The sequence below is a fragment of the Manis javanica genome, chromosome 7, assembly GCF_040802235.1.
Source record: "Manis javanica isolate MJ-LG chromosome 7, MJ_LKY, whole genome shotgun sequence".
Lineage (NCBI taxonomy): Eukaryota > Metazoa > Chordata > Mammalia > Pholidota > Manidae > Manis > Manis javanica.
Genome location: NC_133162.1, coordinates 52,170,404 through 52,188,555, shown reverse-complemented (window position 1 = coordinate 52,188,555; position 18,152 = coordinate 52,170,404). Strand labels below are relative to the sequence as shown.

At 38.1% G+C, this 18,152-nt stretch overlaps 1 protein-coding gene across 2 annotated transcripts in view; it reads left to right on the top strand.

Annotated features, from left to right (window-relative positions):
- Nucleotides 1-11,670, top strand: part of REEP3 (receptor accessory protein 3) — a 100,012-nt gene extending 88,342 nt beyond the window's left edge. For both annotated transcript variants that reach the window (XM_037003020.2, XM_073240989.1), the window contains exons 7-8: nt 7,353-7,498; nt 8,201-11,670. In XM_037003020.2, the coding sequence (XP_036858915.1) occupies nt 7,353-7,498; nt 8,201-8,257 (203 nt within the window). In that variant the 3' untranslated portion in view covers nt 8,258-11,670. The remainder of the gene's footprint in view (nt 1-7,352; nt 7,499-8,200) is intronic.
- Nucleotides 11,671-18,152: the final 6,482 nt, after the last annotated feature.

Sequence of the window (18,152 nt, the reverse complement as noted above, 5' to 3'; positions counted from 1 at the left end):
TAGTCAAAAAGATAGTAAATAAAATAGTAAAAATGACAATTTTTGCTCACCAAATTGGCAAAAAAACCTTTTTTAAATAAACAGTGCTCTTTTTAATCTGTTCTGTATCTGCTCTATCTATTCTAGTTATCTATTGCTGTGTAACAAACAAACCACTCCCAAACAGTGGCTTGAAAAAATCGTAGTCAGTTATTTTGCTCAAGAATCTGAGGGTGACTGAACTCAGCAGGGCAGTTCTTGCTCAGGGTCTCATGGAGCTGTAGTCAGACAGCAACTGGGGGTAGAGTTGTAATCTCAAAGCCTTCTTCACTCACATGACTGTTGTTTGAACTGGGAAGGGTCAAACAGCTGGTGGCTAAAACAGTTGGGGCTTCTCCAGCATCTCTCTACCTCTCCTTTCATGGTCTCTGAGGGTCACTGAACTTCTTACCTGGCAGCTGAAGACTCTAGGAACTGGTGTCCCAAGAGAAAAGGCCTTAAGAATTAAGGGAAGGGGAGAAAAGTATCAGAATTTGTAGATAAATCTTAAAACCACCAAGCAAGCATGTTGGGAAATAAACACTCTCATATACTTTTTATGAGAGTTTAAAGTAGAATGATCCTTTTGGGTGACAATCTGGCAATAATTATCAAAATATATTCCCTTTAACTCAGCATGGAATGTCATAAGGAAATAATCAGACAAGTGTTCAGAGATGCATGTACAAGAGTGTTCATCTCACTGTAGATGGTAACAAAATACTGGAACAAACCAAATACTGAAGAGAAGTGGTTAAGCAAGAGGATGGTTTATTAGCCATGAAAATACTGTTAGTCCTACTTACTGACATGAAAACATATCTAGATTATGAAGGAATAAACAATAACAATGAAACTGTTGTAATTCTATACCATAGAGATACAATAGATAGGTGATATGGTGTAATATATGTAAGGTTATTTTTCAAATATATATACATAAAGCAGAGACTAGAAGGGTATTGCTAAAAATGTTAGTAGTGTTTAGCTCCAAGTAGTGGGATTTGAGGATTTTTGTTAAAAAAACCTATTTCTTTTTTTTTTTTTGGTATCATTAATCTACAATTACATGAAGAAAATTATGTTTACTAGGCTCCCCCCCTTTACCAAGTCCCCCCCACATACCCCTTCACAGTCACTGTCCATCTGCGTAGTAAGATGCTGTAAAATCACTACTTGTCTTCTCTGTGTTGCACAGCCCTCCCCGTGCCCCCCACGCAGTATACATGCTAATCGTAATGCCCTCTTTCTTTTTCCCTGCTCTTATCCCTCCCTTCCCACCCATCCTCCCCAGTCCCTTTCCCTTTGGTAACTGTTAGTCCATTCTTGGGTTCTGTGATTCCGCTGCTGTTTTGTTCCTTCAGTTTTCCTTTGTTCTTATACTCCACATATGAGTGAAATCATTTGGTACTTGTCTTTCTCTGCCTGGCTTATTTCACTGAGCATAATACCCTCTAGCTCCATCCATGTTGTTGCAAATGGTAGGATTTGTTTTTTCTTATGGCTGAGTAATATTCCATTGTGTATATGTACATCTTCTTTATCCATTCATCTACTGATGGACACTTAGGTTGCTTCCATATCTTGGCTATTGTGAATAGTGCAGCGATAAACATAGGGGTGCATCTGTCTAAAAAAAACCCTATTTCTCAAAATCAGAAATGTTTTGACATTTATGTCAAAACAGTACTCTTCCTTTTGCAAAATTATTAAGGTACTCAGTATTTTATATCATGAATTTTTCTTTTACATTTCATTTACTTCCAAAATTCTCCAAGAACAAAAACAAATTGGTAAGTTCATCAGTGTGGGAATTTCATTCACATTGCAAAGTCTGCTTACCAGCTCATGTGATCAATACATTTACTTCAGAAGTTCTAATTGTTCATTCACACAAGCAAAGCCAAATAGCTGGAAAAGTGGGTCCCTTTTGAATTCTCATCAGGGTCTGCTCTGAGCATTTTGAAGTTAGCTGATCAAGGGAAGTCCTGCTTTGATGAAGTTATTCAAATCTACATATTGTCACTATGGGAAAAAGAGCTCCCTCCAAAAACTTTTTTGTAAGAAACTGGATGCCTTGAACATAATGTTCATATCCCTTAAGAACACCACATTTTGAGAAATGGAAATATCTTTTCAGGAAAGAACCTGCTGCTCTCACATTACTTAAAAGTGGTCCAATATTCAGTTTGAGTATGAGCACATAAAGAGACTTTATTTATTTTTTGTTTTAGGTGCTTTAATATTTATTTAATCCTTAAGATAACTGCAGGTTAAGTATTATATGCTTATTTTGTAGATGAATAAACAGACTTGAGATTAAATTAAAATTACTTATCAAGGGCTAATACTCAGTGACAGAAGTTAGCTATCCAGGGTTCCTAAGCTAATTATTATTCTTTCTTTTTTTAATTTATAAAGAGGCTACACTTAAACAGTAGGACTGGAGCCATGAATTCAAATAATTTGAGTAGGAAGAGACCTTAGACATGTTTAGTCAAAGGTGGCAAATAGGTGGCATGCCAACTCTCTGCTCCCATACCTGTGGTGGCAGAGATTGCTAATGATTTGTGGCACTTTCCCCTGCTGGCTCAGAATTCCACTCAACATAGTGCCCCAGACAGCTCCAGTGGCTCAGAGTTGGCATTCACATGGAAACCTGTTCTTCAGCTCTCATCTGTCTCATCACCTAACCAGATAAGAAAACGGGCCTGGAGAGGGACAAAACTCACTTGAGATCTCACAGTTAATAGATAGCAAAGTTACTCATTTCTCCTCACATAGCTCCTTCTGTCACAATAGTGAAGGCTCTTTCCAAGTCAAACTTTCTGTCCTTCTGTACTTACTACATTAATACATGGAAACTTCTTAGAACAGTGCCTGGTATATGCTAAGTACTTGATTAACATTTGCTATTATTGTTATCACAAGGAGAGAAAACTTAAAAGATACCAACCCTAAGCTGTTTAAGTGGTCAGTAAAACCATGTCAGTTTGCAAAAGCATCTGCTAGGTTCCTAAAATGGTAATGGAACTTTGCCAAACAGTTGCAGCCTTATGCCCCAGGGTACCTGGCAACACAAGCTCATCAGCCTTGGGTCCCCAGGCACTGTTCCTCCGGAATGTGCAGGGAACACACCCTTCTAAGGGCCTGTTCAGTCTAAACTGATGACATAAAGCAGCCAACCGTAGCATTGCCTTTGTAGGATGCCAGCAGTACTGTACCAGCTTCTTGCCTGGGCTGGGCAGACCCATAAACCATTCAGCCAACTTGCTGAGATCCAGATTTGGCCTTCTCGTAATCTCAGGTTTCCCTCTTCTCCAAAGACTTAAACTTGGTACAACTTTAATTACTTCTATCACTCACAGCAGAATTTTCATACATACTCCTTTCTAGGAGTAAGTAGAATAGAAAATGCACATTTTAGTGAAACTTTTGATGTAACTCCTCTCTCCGTTTTTTTTTTAATTTTGGTGTCATTAATCTACAATTACATGAGGAACATTATGTTTACTAGGCTCCCCCCATCACCAAGTCCCCCCCACATGCCCCATTACAGTCACTGTCCATCAGCGTAGTAAGATGCTGTAGAAACACTACTTGTCTTCTCTGTGTTGTACAGCCCTCCCCATGCCCCCCCACATTATACATTCTAATCATAATGCCTCCTTTCTCCCTTTCCCCGTTATCCCTCCCTTCCCACCCATCCTCCCCAGTCCCTTTCCCTTTGGTAACTGTTAGTCCATTCTTGGGTTCTGTGAGTCTGCTGCTGTTTTGATCCTTCAGTTTTTTTCTTTGTTCTTATACTCCACAGATGAGTGAAATCATTTGGTAATTTTCTTTCTCCACCTGGCTTAGTTCACTGAGCAGAATACCCTCTAGCTCCATCCATGTTGTTGCAAATGGTAGGATTTGTTTTCTTCTTATGGCTGAATAATATTCCATTGTGTATGTGTACCACATATTCTTTATCCATTCATCTACTGTTGGACACTTAGGTTGCTTCCATTTCTTGGCTATTGTAAACAGTGCTGCGATAAACATAGGGGTGCATCTGTCTTTTTCAAACTGGGCTGCTGCATTCTTAGGGTAAATTCCTAGAAGTGGAGTTCCTGGGTCAAATGGTATTTCTATTTTGAGTTTTTTTGAGGAATCTCCATACTGCTTTCCACAATGGTTGAGCTAATTTACATTCCCACCAGCAGTGTAGGAGAGTTCCCCTTTTTCTACAACCTCACCTACATTTGTTCTTGTTTGTCTTTTGGATGGTGGCAATCCTTATTGGTGTGAGGTGATATCTCATTGTGGTTTTAATTTGCATTTCTCTGATGACTAGCGATGTGGAGCATCTTTTCATGTGTCTGTTGGCCATCTGAATTTCTTCTTTGGAGAAGTGTCTGTTCAGGTCCTCTGCCCATTTTTTAATTGGATTATTTGCTTTTTGTTTGTTGAGATGGGTGAGCTCTTTGGATGTCAACCCTTTATCAGATCTGTCATTTATGAATATATTCTCCCATACTGTAGGAGTAACTCCTTTTTGATGCACACTTTAGTTTGGTAAGTTGCTAAGTTAAACTTGTCAATTTCATCTCCTGTGAGATCCCAAATTTGGCTATTTTCTCTGTCCTCACTCCTTTGACTCCATCATTTCTGACCTGCCATATTGCAATTATCTCCCTGCTTCCAGTCTCATCCACATCTGATTCATTCTCCAAAGTGCAAGAAGAATCTCTTTAAGAACCTAAATCATATCATATCACCCTTCTGCTTAATTAAAATGCTTCAATGGCCCCAGCATTGCTCCCTTATGAAGTCCAAACTCACTAGCATGTGGAGTATTATCGCGCTGGCCTTGTCCTCCCACTTCATCAAGTGCTTGTTATATAGAATCATGAGCCTTTCAGGATTTAGCTTAGCCACCACCTCCTACAAGAAGTGTCCTCTCACAACCCACTTCTCCCTACTCCCAGGGCTGAGTTAAATTTGTTTACTATATGCTTCCATAGCACCTCATCCTTAACTTTTATTTACAACATCTTATATATTATTGCAATGCTCATTAGAGTCTGTTAACCCCCATTGGACTATAAGTTTCTCAGAGCAGGAAATGACAGTTGTCTTTTTTATCACTGTATCCCTGTAATTTAGCAACTGCTTCACACATAGTAGATTGTCAAAAATATTTGTGGAATAATGAATCAATCTATCACTTTACCTGAAACCGTAATCAGAAAGATAATAGACTTTTTTTAACTGAAATTAGAAAACAAAGAATAAGATGTATATATAATCATCTTTTTAAAAAAATTCCAACTCCTAATCATGTAAAGGAGGGCATTGAAAATGGAAGGACCGTGTTTGTTGAGCAGTCTTAAATTTCATCTGACCTTAGAGAACTTTCTAGTCATAGCTGCTTTCTTTCTCTTTCCTTGATTCCTCATTCTGTGTTTTACCTTAGTTTTCTTAATCGGGATCAGGTATATTATGTCAGCAACAGCAACAGAGAAATGATCATCTGGAAGCAATTTTTTTTTTTTGGTTTATTCTCCCCAATTATAGAGTAATACAGTGTTTTAAGAAAAATTCAGCTAACTAAAAAAAAAAGGAAAACTGAATACATTTAAAATCACCTAAAAGCTCACTTCCAAGAGATTTTGATGTTTTTCCTCTGTATCTATATGTACATTTTTTCCCCACTTACTGTTGCATCAGGAGCATTTTCCCAGGAGAGCTGACCCCATCCCTCCCCTGGCCACACTGGCCTCCTCACAGTTCTTCCAAGCAGTCGTACTCTCTAGTGGTTTTGCAAGTGCTGTCTCTTCTATCTAGAACACGCTTGCTGGACATGCTTCCTTGAATGGCTGCAGAAAGACAAAGGATCTTGGCCTAAATTATGACTGATGCTACTCCCAAGTCCTTCCTAATTTGTAGCCTAGAAGTCTGGCAGCATAATGTTTTGTAATTGCTTAATATACAATTAAAGATGTTTCTGAGACTATGAAGCTTATTAACAACTCTTTGTGGCTTAGTGAGTCTGAAGGGTATTCATGTCCTGGGAAAGCAGATTAATAAACATTAATTCAATATATTTTTCCTCACATTCAAGACGTCCATCCCTTGCCCCTTCCTGAGCCTGGTAAACCTACTCCTTTTTTCTCACCTGAAGATTTGGGTATTTATGCTCCTTATCTTTATCTAGGAGAATTTGAAATTTCATAGAACCTTGTAACCTCACCCCTTTATAACAACAACCTATGTAGTATTCTTGCGGCCTTAAACTTGGGCCCCTTGCTTACTCCATCCAAGCAGTGGTTCTCAAAGTGTGGGCCCATTGACCAGTAGCCTAAGAATCACTTGTTAGAAGTGTAGATCCCCAGCCCCGGCCCCACCCTAGACCCAGAAATCTGCATATTAGTAAGTTCTCAGGGTGACTCTAACATTTGCTAATAAGTCTGTGCTAATGAACTCTAAGAAGTTTGAGAACCACTGTTTCAGGAATGGGAGTATTCTAGTCCCTGGATCCCAGTGTCAGAATTCTCTCCGACTTCCTAACAATAACCATCCTGACTACCTTTGCACAGTGGCCAGTGTTAAGTCTTTGGAGCTACACATAGCAAGCCGTTAGCACACCCACAGGAGCTCTACTGACCTTCCCGATGCTGGCTATTTTCTTTGACTAACATCTGTCATCATAGCCTGTGGTGTTTCTAATTACTACAGCCTGTCTACCTGGGTTTTATCTCAGCAGCTGCAACAGTGCTGGTTAAACATCTCCATCACCTGCCCCCAGTGAACTTAATCTTGCCCAGAATTCCAACCAACCCCTTTGGGTCTTATTTGACTCCTTAAGTTCCCCCTAACATTCGCAATCTGCACAAAAGGTTTGACATAAGGGTGGGGGAAGTCCCTTAATTCCTAATAAAAATCAAAGGTATAAATAACAGACTAAAACAATTGCTTAGGTTGTTTAGAATTCATGAAAAGGAGAAAGGGCAGGAAGAGACTTTGCACTACATACCTATTTATATCCTTTAATTTTTGGACAAAATAAATGTACTAAAAATAAATCATCATTAATATTCTGAAAAATGTATAATAAAAATAGGAGTGGTCACAGAAAGCTCCCTAGAAGAAATGAGTTATGAGCTTCATCTAAAATAGTGCAAGAGGCACAGATTAATGATGAAGGGCAGGGAGCACATTCCAGATGAGAAGGGGAGAGGAGTAACCAGGCAAATTCATACCCTGCGGAGAGCTACAGACAGACAGAGCGAAGAGGCAGTGCTAACTTGTATCCTTTTACCAAAGCATGCTGGTTTTGACAACTCATTTAGGTTATGGAATTCCACTTAAGGACGGAGATGAGAAAACTGATGAAGAAGCAGATGGGCCATATTCAGATGATGAGATGTTAACCCACAAAGGGCTTCGAAGATCGCAAAGCATGAAATCTGTGAAAACCGTGAAAGGCCGCAAAGAGGTTAGTTAAGTATAGTGTTGTTTTCCTAATTATTAGTATTAAAAGATTTCCCTGCCTGCATTATCATTCAGCATACTAATGATCTATACATGAAGGATTAAAATAGTAGAGCAGCAGTTATGTTTAAAATTATTTATTCAGATCCGATGTATTAGAATCTCTGGAAATTTAGAAAGTGGTAAACTGCTAGTCTTCCACTATCAGCACAAAACAATATTCTCAAGTGGCAAGTCATATGGTTGTTATGACTATTATTACCAGCCATAAGCATAAGCATAGAAAGCAGCAAAATTAACTGCATAGTTTTGCTTTGAAGCAACCCTTTAAGAGGATTAAACGGTTAAAGTTTATCCACAAAAATATACTGTTTATGTGCCCAGAAAGCATTGAGGATTCCAGTGTATGGCCTCAGGTCATTATGAGCAATGTTCATTGACATGTATCAAGCAAAGCATACATAGTAATGGTTAATGTTTTTATTTGTTATTAGTGATAATAATCTGAAGCACATAATTCGACATAGACCAACTCCATTTTTGAGTATAAAAGTAGTGCTGTCTTTTGAGTACACACTGATAGGATAATTGGTTCTTTATATCAGAAAAATTTAGAAGTTATTACTTTTATTATGAACTATACAAGCCTATCTGATTTCAAAAAGTTATCAGCTAATTCATAATAATAACACATTTCTCTCTCCAGGTGCGGTATGGGTCACTAAAATATAAAGTGAAGAAGAGACCACAGGTGTATTTTTAGTCATACGCACTTCAAGAATCCCAAGACAAATTATTCTAATACATTGACTTTTTTTCTAATATTACATATTCAGGATTTATATATTAAAATATTTCTTTAAATTGTGGCAGTGATAAGGTTTACTTTAATCAGTTTAAAGTTTTTATTTCTTCAACAATTACCTACAAATATGACTACTAAAAGTAGTTATGAAAAGCATATATAAATATATATGTCAGAAATAATAGGAATTTGTATTACCAGTTTTCAAATTCCTCAACAACACTGAGTGCCTGAATATAAGATAAAACATAGACCCACAGTATACTTGAAAAGAGTCTTTTTATGGTTCAAGATACATTAGCCTTTGTGACATTGCGTTTACCTCCATTTATGTTATAGACATCATATAAGGATAGTAATTTAATAGGCCTCTAAGCCAATAGTGATAGGACAAGGGCATAATGGAAGACAAAGGATATTTATGTATTCTTTAAATTTTTACATTTTTAATATTTTCCAGTTTTTCCATCATCAACTGAAAGTTTTCAAAACAATTATTTGAAAACTTGGCATCGACATAGCACTTTTATTCCAGCCTGACTAGTTTTGCACACTTTGTTCATTTACTTATTTTATGACTGCACATTTATTTTAAGTTTTAAGGACACTATCTTTATTGTTACTTGTCACATCCTGACATGACAAGTTATGCCTTGAATTACATCGTGTCTTTTCCTGTGGGTTTCATTTGTTAAACTCATTAGATTGTAATCATATAAAAATATAGGTAATTGTTTAATTTTAACTATTTTTAATTATCTTCTGTACAGATAAGAAGTTATGTCAAACAATAGCCAGTTTCCATATGTAGCTCTACTTGGTAGGTGAACTTAGCACATTTTTGTTATCGTTGGTTACATTTTCAGCTTTTAAAGGTGGTAACTTTTATGAAAGAGTCAGAGATCAGTACAGCATTTAGGTCTCTTCTGATTCATGAAATTATCCAATAGCCAATTCATTCACAAGCTTGGCACTGACACGTGCTACTGATGTATAAATCTGGCTTTGACTAGAATGATTTGAGTCACTTCTCTTCTGGCTGTGATAATTTTCTGAAGATAGGTGTCAGTGAAAAATACAGATGTTAATCTCCCATATTAAAAGCTATTAAAATAGACATTAGAAAAATATTTTTTTAATCTAAGAGATTTTGCGTGACTGACCTTTAAGGCTCTTTTAGGTTGCACTGATGGCTGTGCATTATGAACTCTAAGCAAATATATTCTTGTTGATAGTTCTAGTGATCAGTAGTTAAATTTGTACAGTAGTACTTTTTCAGGTAACTTACTTGATTGTTATTCTTGTTTGTCCAAAAGAAAAAAACAGTGGAAGAGATTTGTGAGATCTTTGACCTTTCTACCTTTTAAGAAATGAAGCCAGCTAACAATACATATTCAAGACCTCCTCCAAGTGTTGGCAGAGAAGACAATGTTTACTCAGGAGGACCTTAGTATAATTCATAGTTTTCTCTTGACACAAGTCTTAAAATATTTTCTAGATTATCTAACATTTTTGATATATAACACCAAGTAAAAATTCATTCAACTTCTTTTCTCCCAAAGTTTAATTCTATGAATATTTTAACCTTTACCTTGGCTAATTTTTAGCCTCTTAGTTTCTAGAAATTCTTTGTGTTCAGGATTCCTATGAATTTTGATTATAAATTCTTGGAAGAGAGTTTTATTTATATTGACTAGTGTTAGATTTACCAGTATAAATGCTACACCTTGGTTGTCTTCCCTATGCAAAGGCAATGTCATCTCAAACTGCCTGAAGAGGTCATGTAAGGGGCTTTGTATCAAAAACATTAATTGTGGGGGTGGATTTGTACCATTTTATCTTTTCAAGTCTAATCTCAGTATTAAACCTATTATTTTAGTAAACTCATAAATACTGTTCTAAATTAGAGGAATTATTTGTTCCCTCTACACTTCTAGAAAATGTCAAATCAAAGACACCAGTCTCAAAGAGGTAATGCATGCCCTTTTGTTTAATTGTATCTCTTCACATTCACAATGCTTCCTCTGATATATTTCCAGTTATATTTAATATATAATGATGTCATTTTACTATTATCTTGTTTCCCTTCTCTTCTATTCCTTAAGTCATGCTTCTTATCTCTTATATGTATGTTACCATGCCCTTTGCTTTGAACTTTGTATAATAAACATACATTTTTTTGTTTCTTTTAAGGTGGAGCAGGTCATTTTTCATTCTTCTGCTTTTAAGTCTGTTCTTTAAAAAGAGGTAAAATCTATCCCTAGGCCACCGTGCCTTGCTTTCCTACCACCAACACTTGGTGAATGGACATCAGATGTTGCACAGGCCTAGTTAGGGAGCTGCTTGGTAGCTGTTAACAGGTTTTCCAGACATTGGACCTGGTGTTTTGTTTTACTATATATACATTCAACTTATTCTATAATATTAACTATTTCCAAAATTTCTTTGGAAGTAAGAATTGATCTATTCTTTAGTTTACTGTATTTTTTCCAGTATAAAAATTAGCCAGAAATAGGCATTATTGTTAAGTAATTAATTATGTAAACCCAACTAGTCCTGCATAAGATTCCCTCCACACACTTCACTATATGTATATATGGATTTGGCTAGAAAGTTATATTGCCAGCATTACTAATTATAAATACTTGACTATACAGATTGATGGAACAAAATTATTAAAGTGTCTTCAGGGAACTTAATTCATATGTCACCACCAAAGATTTCTACAGTGTTATTAAGTATGTAAATAAATATTCCATATTTCTGTAAAACATTGGTTAGATAAATGTTTCTTTATTTGGCATAAGTTTGTGCTTCTGGAATGATTGAATTTCTGTGTTGTTAAAAATAATAGAAGATATATTAAGTATCAGTAATGTGTAATTTTAATTGGAATCAACTAAATTTTTATTTTAAGAATTTATCAGGAAAATTAAGAAGTTAATATGTATTGAAAAGCAATTTCCTACTTTTTCTTCTGTGTAGGCTGATACATTTAGAAAGCAGTCAGGTAAATCTTCAGATGTTCATCGTTTCTGTGGTATGTAGTGTGTATTTCTTCATAAATATAATTTAAGAATAAAGCTCTCTGGAAGGAAAGTATAGCTTTTTCTCTAAATGTTTTTAAGATTTAATCTTTTTGTAGTATCCTGCAGATTAATGTATATTAACTATTTAGACATTGACCATGAGTTAACATTTTCTCTTTTAACACCTTTTAAATCTATGTACTTTAATAATTAAAAGAAAGCAGTTTTACAATTTTTAATCTCTTTGTAAAGGCTATCTTTAGGCCTAGTTGAAAGTAATATTACAAATGTGGGGGTTTTTTGAAAATGTTAATATCAAATAAACTCATTTTATTAGTGACAGCTTGTATTTTTTTCTTGTGTCAGAGTACAGATGTTGGGTCCCATGAATTGATATTATTTATTATTGAGTATGTCTTAAATAATATACAATGTATGCACACACTTAAGATTATGAATCATAGAGTAAATTATAAAAATCATATACATTCTGGCATGCTTATCCATAGGATTATAAGGGAAAAATTGAATTGTTAAATTTGGGTGTTAGGAAGGGAAGACAGGAAAAAACAATTAGTACAGAAACCATAGCCATCAATTTGTATTGGTTAATTGTCTCAGACATAAAATATAACATAAAATTCAGTTTTATATATCCTTAAAATGTTCTGGAGTTCCATCTCTTTTGAAGTCAGATGCCTACCTGCCTCACATTTAAGCTTTAAAGAGAAATCCTGTTTTAAAAAATTTTCCTTGTGTTAGTTCATTATGATACATAATCTGTTAAAAATATTTCCAAGTAGAGTTACAGTTTCATCTTTATTAGAAGGTATATCCTTGTGAAGACCCAAAGAATTAGAAATTTAATTAAAAAGTCAAAAGAACACAATGAATATATGAACTGTGGCATTTTTTTTTCCATGTTTTATTCTCCCTTTAAGTGGTTCTCTATTCTTGAGAAAGATTCATAGAACAAAAGTCAAGTCAGAGATTGATTGTTCCCTGGAAAACATTCTTTTACCTACCCATCAATATTCTAGCCTTGAAACATTCCTCATTCTGGCCTGTTTTGGGTAATGTTTTTTAAACTGCTTTTTATAAAATAATGCTTTGACTTAAATTTTAAAGCACAAGATTGGTAATTATAAGTGTAAGATACTAAAAGATACAAAAGCAAGAAAATCACCATGTTTACTCTTATTTTACCTGGCAGTCCCAGGTTAAGGGCAAAGGAACAGGTAAAGAAAATGGAAAGTATGGCATTTTGGCACTATGTGCAAATAAAATTAGCATCAATTTGTTTCATTCAAATATCTCCTTTGAGTGCCTGAAGTATACAACAGCGCTGCTGTTTCTGCAATATCCAAGTAGGATTCCATAACAAGGAATTTAAGGAAAATAATTCTTGCTTTAAAAAACGCATTCACTATTACCAAATGTTTGGATTATTTGAGTATTACTTATGTTGTGATTTCTTCTAGGTTATTGAATGATTTATTTGATTTTTCTCAGAGCAGGTAAAAAAAACCTATTTGTTTGTGTTTTTAATCCCCAGTTCCCTTCTTTTCCTTACCTCTTATATTCGATACATCAGTAAGTTGTTTTGGCTCTCTCCAAAATGTATGCCTAATTTGACTATTAAACTCCCCTCCTTTCCAACTTCCCTATTTAAACCATCATCCTCTCACCTGGAGTACTCAGGGCATAACTTTTATTTAAGGCAGAATTTCTGGAAATCTTACTACATTATTTGTAGCCTTGAAAATTTTTTAAAGTGACTTTTAACCTTGAGTCCCACAGAACTGTCAGTTTCTTCCTTTTCAACAAGTATCTTTGGGCTCTTTAATACAAAAAGAGAGAAGGTTGTGAAGAGAGAAGAGAGGTGAAGAACAGGAGCAGATGGTTTGTACATCAGCCTTGGAAGAGAAGGTTTTCCCTTCCAAGCATTGTTTGGAAAAGGTGAGTGAGAATAGTTAATGAAACCAGATTACAGTACATGGCTGAATTTTAATGTATTTTGACATGGTGCCATTTTAAAATATTGAGAAAGAGTTTGGGACATAAGTGGAAATTTTTTTCCCCCTTCCTTAGGCCTAATTTAAGTTTCATTTAGAGTGTTACAGTAGATCATGGTAGTGCCAAGAGTCAACAGTAGGTATCTGTATTAGAGCTTTCTAGAGAAATGGAACCAGAAGAGAGAGAGAGAGAGAGAGAGAGAGAGTGTGTGTGTGTGTGTGTGTGTGTGTGTGTGTGTGTGTGTGTGTGTGTAGAGAGAGAGAGAGAGAGTGTGTGTGTGTGTGTGTGTGTGTGTGTGTGTAGAGGAGAGTTATTGATTTTAAGGAATTGGCTCATGCAGTTGGGGAGGCTGGCAAGCCCCAAATCTGCAGAGCAGGATGGCCAACTGTAGACCAAAGGAAGAGTTCATACAGCTTCAGTCTAAAGGCATTAATTATACAGGTAGAATTTCCTTTTAAGGCCTTCAACTAATTGGATTATTACAGGTTTAATCCACATTATAGGGGTAATGTGTTTTACTCAAAGTTTACTGATTTAAATGTTAATCTCAGCTAAAAAATACCTTCACGGTAATGCCTGATGTGCCATGGCCTACATACTTGACACAGTTAGCCATCACTGTATCATTTCAGTTCTTTAAAGGAAACTCTATCTTGAAATATAAAATTGTTTGACATTCAGTGTGTAGAAATGATAAATCTTGGATTTTATTAGTTTTATTGCAAAGAAAGGGAATGTTGCAGCACATGGTTTATTTGGAAGAGGAAGAATTATACTTTATCAAGCTTCTGCTGCCCCTTGTATTTGGTTGTAATAACTAACATTTCTATAGTTTGTTTTCATACTGGGAAAGGTATCACTCCTATTTACAAATAGAGAAACCAAGACTCAGTAGTGACTAACCTAAAACCCAACCACAATATTTGTGACTTCAGACTCTTTTGTTAATTCCATTATACTGGGTTGTCTTGCTGATGACAGAATAAGTAAAAACTCACACAGAAGTATATGTGTTATACAAATTTCAGATTATTTCTCAAGATTAAATGAACAAGTTTTTGAGCCATTTGATGTTTGTAGGTTTTGCTTTTAGAGTAGTTTCAGTTAGGAGAGAAAGGATGCTTTTTAAATGAATAGGAAAAATAAAGAATAAGAATTTACTGTCAATCACTGGCTAAACCAAACAGGAAGAGATCTGAAGAGAGGATGTAGCTTGAATGGGAGGAGTATCCTCTCAGGAAGTGCTTTCCTTCCTTCCTTCCTTGCCTTCCCATCAGCGTTTGCTCTGTGGCTTCCTCCCTTCAAACCACACCTTGTAAACCCTTTTATGTGTTACGTTCACAAGAAGAAAATTTTTTGTGCATTGTTCCGTACTGGTCTTTCACTAATAAAACACACAGAAAGGACCAAATGCCTTTTTACTAAGGTGATAAACTTCGTTCAATCTTTGAGTTGAAAGTAAGTACAGTTAGGATATACAGCAGGTGACAGATACCACATGTACTAGGATAGTGGAAATGTATTATTTATAGTCTACATGTGTAAATAGAGACTATAAATTTAATATTTTAAATTTAATAAATACAATTTAAAGCTTGCATGGGGCTCCCAGGGAGGTAAATTAGACAAAGAAGGGAAGACTTAGAGAACTCTTTTTTACTACATTCTGAGATGCCTATAAAACAATTTCTTTTTAAATATTTAACATGAAGTGATGTATAGAAGAGAAGAGGTGACCTTCACAATAACTTGAATTTTAAAATTAGAAGATATTGAAGGCTGAGGAGTGGGGGTGGGGGACCCTTAATATTGAAATCTTAAAAGAAAAAATGGTTTCAGAAAATCCTAGATAGATAATTGGTATTAAACGACTGTATCTTCCACAGGGCAAAGTAAAGTTACATGAGATCTGGTTGATATTTGACCCGACAGTCTCAAAGCACATTAGACTGCAAGTAGTAACTGCTTCCTCATTTAGATTAGACAATGGACTCTGCAAGCTGCGCTCCTCTAAATAGATATAGAGAATAATTGAAACAATTTCTACTGGGAAGTGGAGTGAGCGATTCCTCAAAGTGTGAACGCGGAGCTATGGTAACCTCTTTAAGCCTGGCCTTCATCCTGTTCCTATTTAAGGAATCCGCAGGGCAGCCAGCGTGGAGTGGTGTGCAGTCTGCAGTTCGCCAGCTTTATTGTTTAGACTTGAAGGGAAGGTCATATGCCCTCTTTGACAGAGAGGTTTATGGGCTCTCTCTAATTAGCAGCACTCTCCACCAGACAGACTGTTGGCCACCTTCCAAGAACAGAGCTTGGTAGCGGCCACTGATGAAGGAGAAAACAAGGTTATTTACCCTGTGACTGTAATTCTTGGCACAAGTTCTCTCCTTACATTCAGACACGTTTCCTTTTGTTCCAGCTTGCTTTTGGAATTCTGCGTAGGGCGTTGAGGGAGGGAACCACGGCTGTATATTTAGTAGTGTAAGTAACCCATATGTTGGCCTTGTATTTCTTTTTTACTCTTCTAAATAGGGCCGCAGGGCAAAATGACAGCACTTTTTTTTTTTTTAAAGAAAAAAAGAACATTTCAGATCGTTGCTTGCAAGTACGTAAATGCACATGCCCACACACAACCTCATAAAAGGAAGTTTAATTTGCAACATATACAAATTTACAACTGTACATTAGGATTAGAAATCCCTGTGGTAAAATGTGCTTGGATTTAACAATTGCTGGAGTGTTAAAAGAGTACGGGGAATATATTTGGCTTGTCCTATTCTGTAGGTTCCATAGGACAGCGGGTTAAGCCGATAGAAATGCTTTTTGGTTGATTTAAACCAGATGCTCCGAGTATTTTTGTCCTGTTTGCAGGCACAGCAGCACTGCAAAAGGCAATACTGCCCCCCTCAGCTGCCGGCCAACTGCAGGCGCAGGAGCCACGTCTCTACCAGCTACCTCTGCCACAGGGAACCTTTCAAGTCCCCATTATTACTCCAGGCGCGTTCCAAGGGGATTGAGTCACAGTTCATTCGGCTTTTCTCCCGCCCTGAACTGCTTGTACCTGGTGGAATACGACCTTCAACTTAAAAAAATGGGATCCTTAACCAGCCGAAGAGCACTTTAGCAAGTCCCAGATGCAGTCCTACTGCACCTTCTCCCACACCAGGTGTTTGCGGACTGAGTGCCTGGAGTCACACGGCCAGGACTAGGGTCTCATGGTCAACACAGGGTTTTCCTTTGAGAAATACTGTAGAGTTGCTATTTTCCCGGCTGGTCAGAGAAGCTCCGGCGGCTGCTTGGCAGCGGGCAGGGAGGGACTCGGTTGGAAACTTTTGGCAGTGCGTCCGGGATCACTAGGAAGCCAAGGCCGGGAGCCCAGGGTGGTGACGTTCCGCCAGCTGTAAGTCAGCTCGGAGGGAAAACTCCCAGCCCCTCCCACGCGTCCGTCCAGCCTCCCCGGCTGCCTGCGCCGGGGGATCGCACACATCTGGCAGCTCCGGAGCCACATCTGGAACGCTAAAGCGCGCTCCCAGATGTCCTTGAGGCCGGGAAAGTCCAAGAACCCTAAGGGCGGTGCTACGGCCCCTGCAGCCCAGACAGCAGCGGTCCAACTTCGGGAGAGGTCCCTGGGACACGAGAGAAGGCGGCCGCGGTTCTGGCGTTTTTTTGGCGGGGGTAGAGGCGCTGGAGCCACGCTGGGGGTCTTTGGGACGGGGTGGAGGGAACGGCTGGATACTGGGGGTGCTGGGCGCCGTGAGGACCGAGCCCCGCCCAGTCACCGAGCCCCTCCCCCACTCCGCTTGCATGGGGTTTTACATCACACGTCCCCAAGAGGTGAAGGGAGGAACGGGTGGGCACATTTCCTGTGGAGAGGGGTGCGCTGATCGTGCAGGCGACTGAGGAAGGTTACCCACTCCTCGCCCTCTGCACCAACGCTAAGACTCAGACCTTTCCTCCTACCGAGCAACTATCCAGGGCCTCCCCTGCACGGCGAGGGGCGTCATCACAGACAAGGCGAGGGCGGGAACCCAATTCCTCTTACCTTCTCCCCTCCCCCTATCCTAGCCGAGAGAAGGAGGAGCTGCACGTGCCCCTTAGACTTTCACCGAAACTTAAGCTCGTGTGAGACCGCTGCGTAGAGCCGAGCGGCGCGCCCCTCGGACATTTGTTTGCGCGTAGGAGCTTTGACGTCTCCCCAAGCCAAAGTGTTTGCCAAGAAGTCAGGGCTGTTTTCAAAGAGCTGCGTCTGCTGGATGCTCGAATCTGAACAAATCCTTTCCATTCGATCTGTTTAACCAAGACCCTATGGCAGACGAGACCCTGCGCTTACTTAAAAGTTGTCCTTCATGCAAATTGTCCTTAGATTTACATCTAAGGGTGTCATAATGCCCCAGGTCATTGCGCAAACGTTTTGTGATCATTTAGAAAACCAGAGGGGGGAAATACCCTAAAAGGAAAAAAAAGAAAAGCAACAGACAGGAAAATGTTGAAAGATGTTGGTGCTTTTTCATCTAACAGCCTCAGTCATCACATACGCTCCACCAATACAGAATAATTCTATTCACAGCCTTCTTCAACTTAGGGCAAATCTCCCGTTTGGGGCACAGTGTATGCATAGGCTCTGCTCCTATCTTAGTCACCAGCTTGAGAAACCCAACAAATTTAATGTTTCCTCTCCCAAGGCCTGCCGGGCTTCACTGAGAAATCAAAAGAATACAGGGTACTAAGTACTCCAGGTACAGCGTCCACATAATAGCTCTTACATTGCTTACCTGTGTGACCCACAGCTACTCTACCTGTTCGTGCCTGGT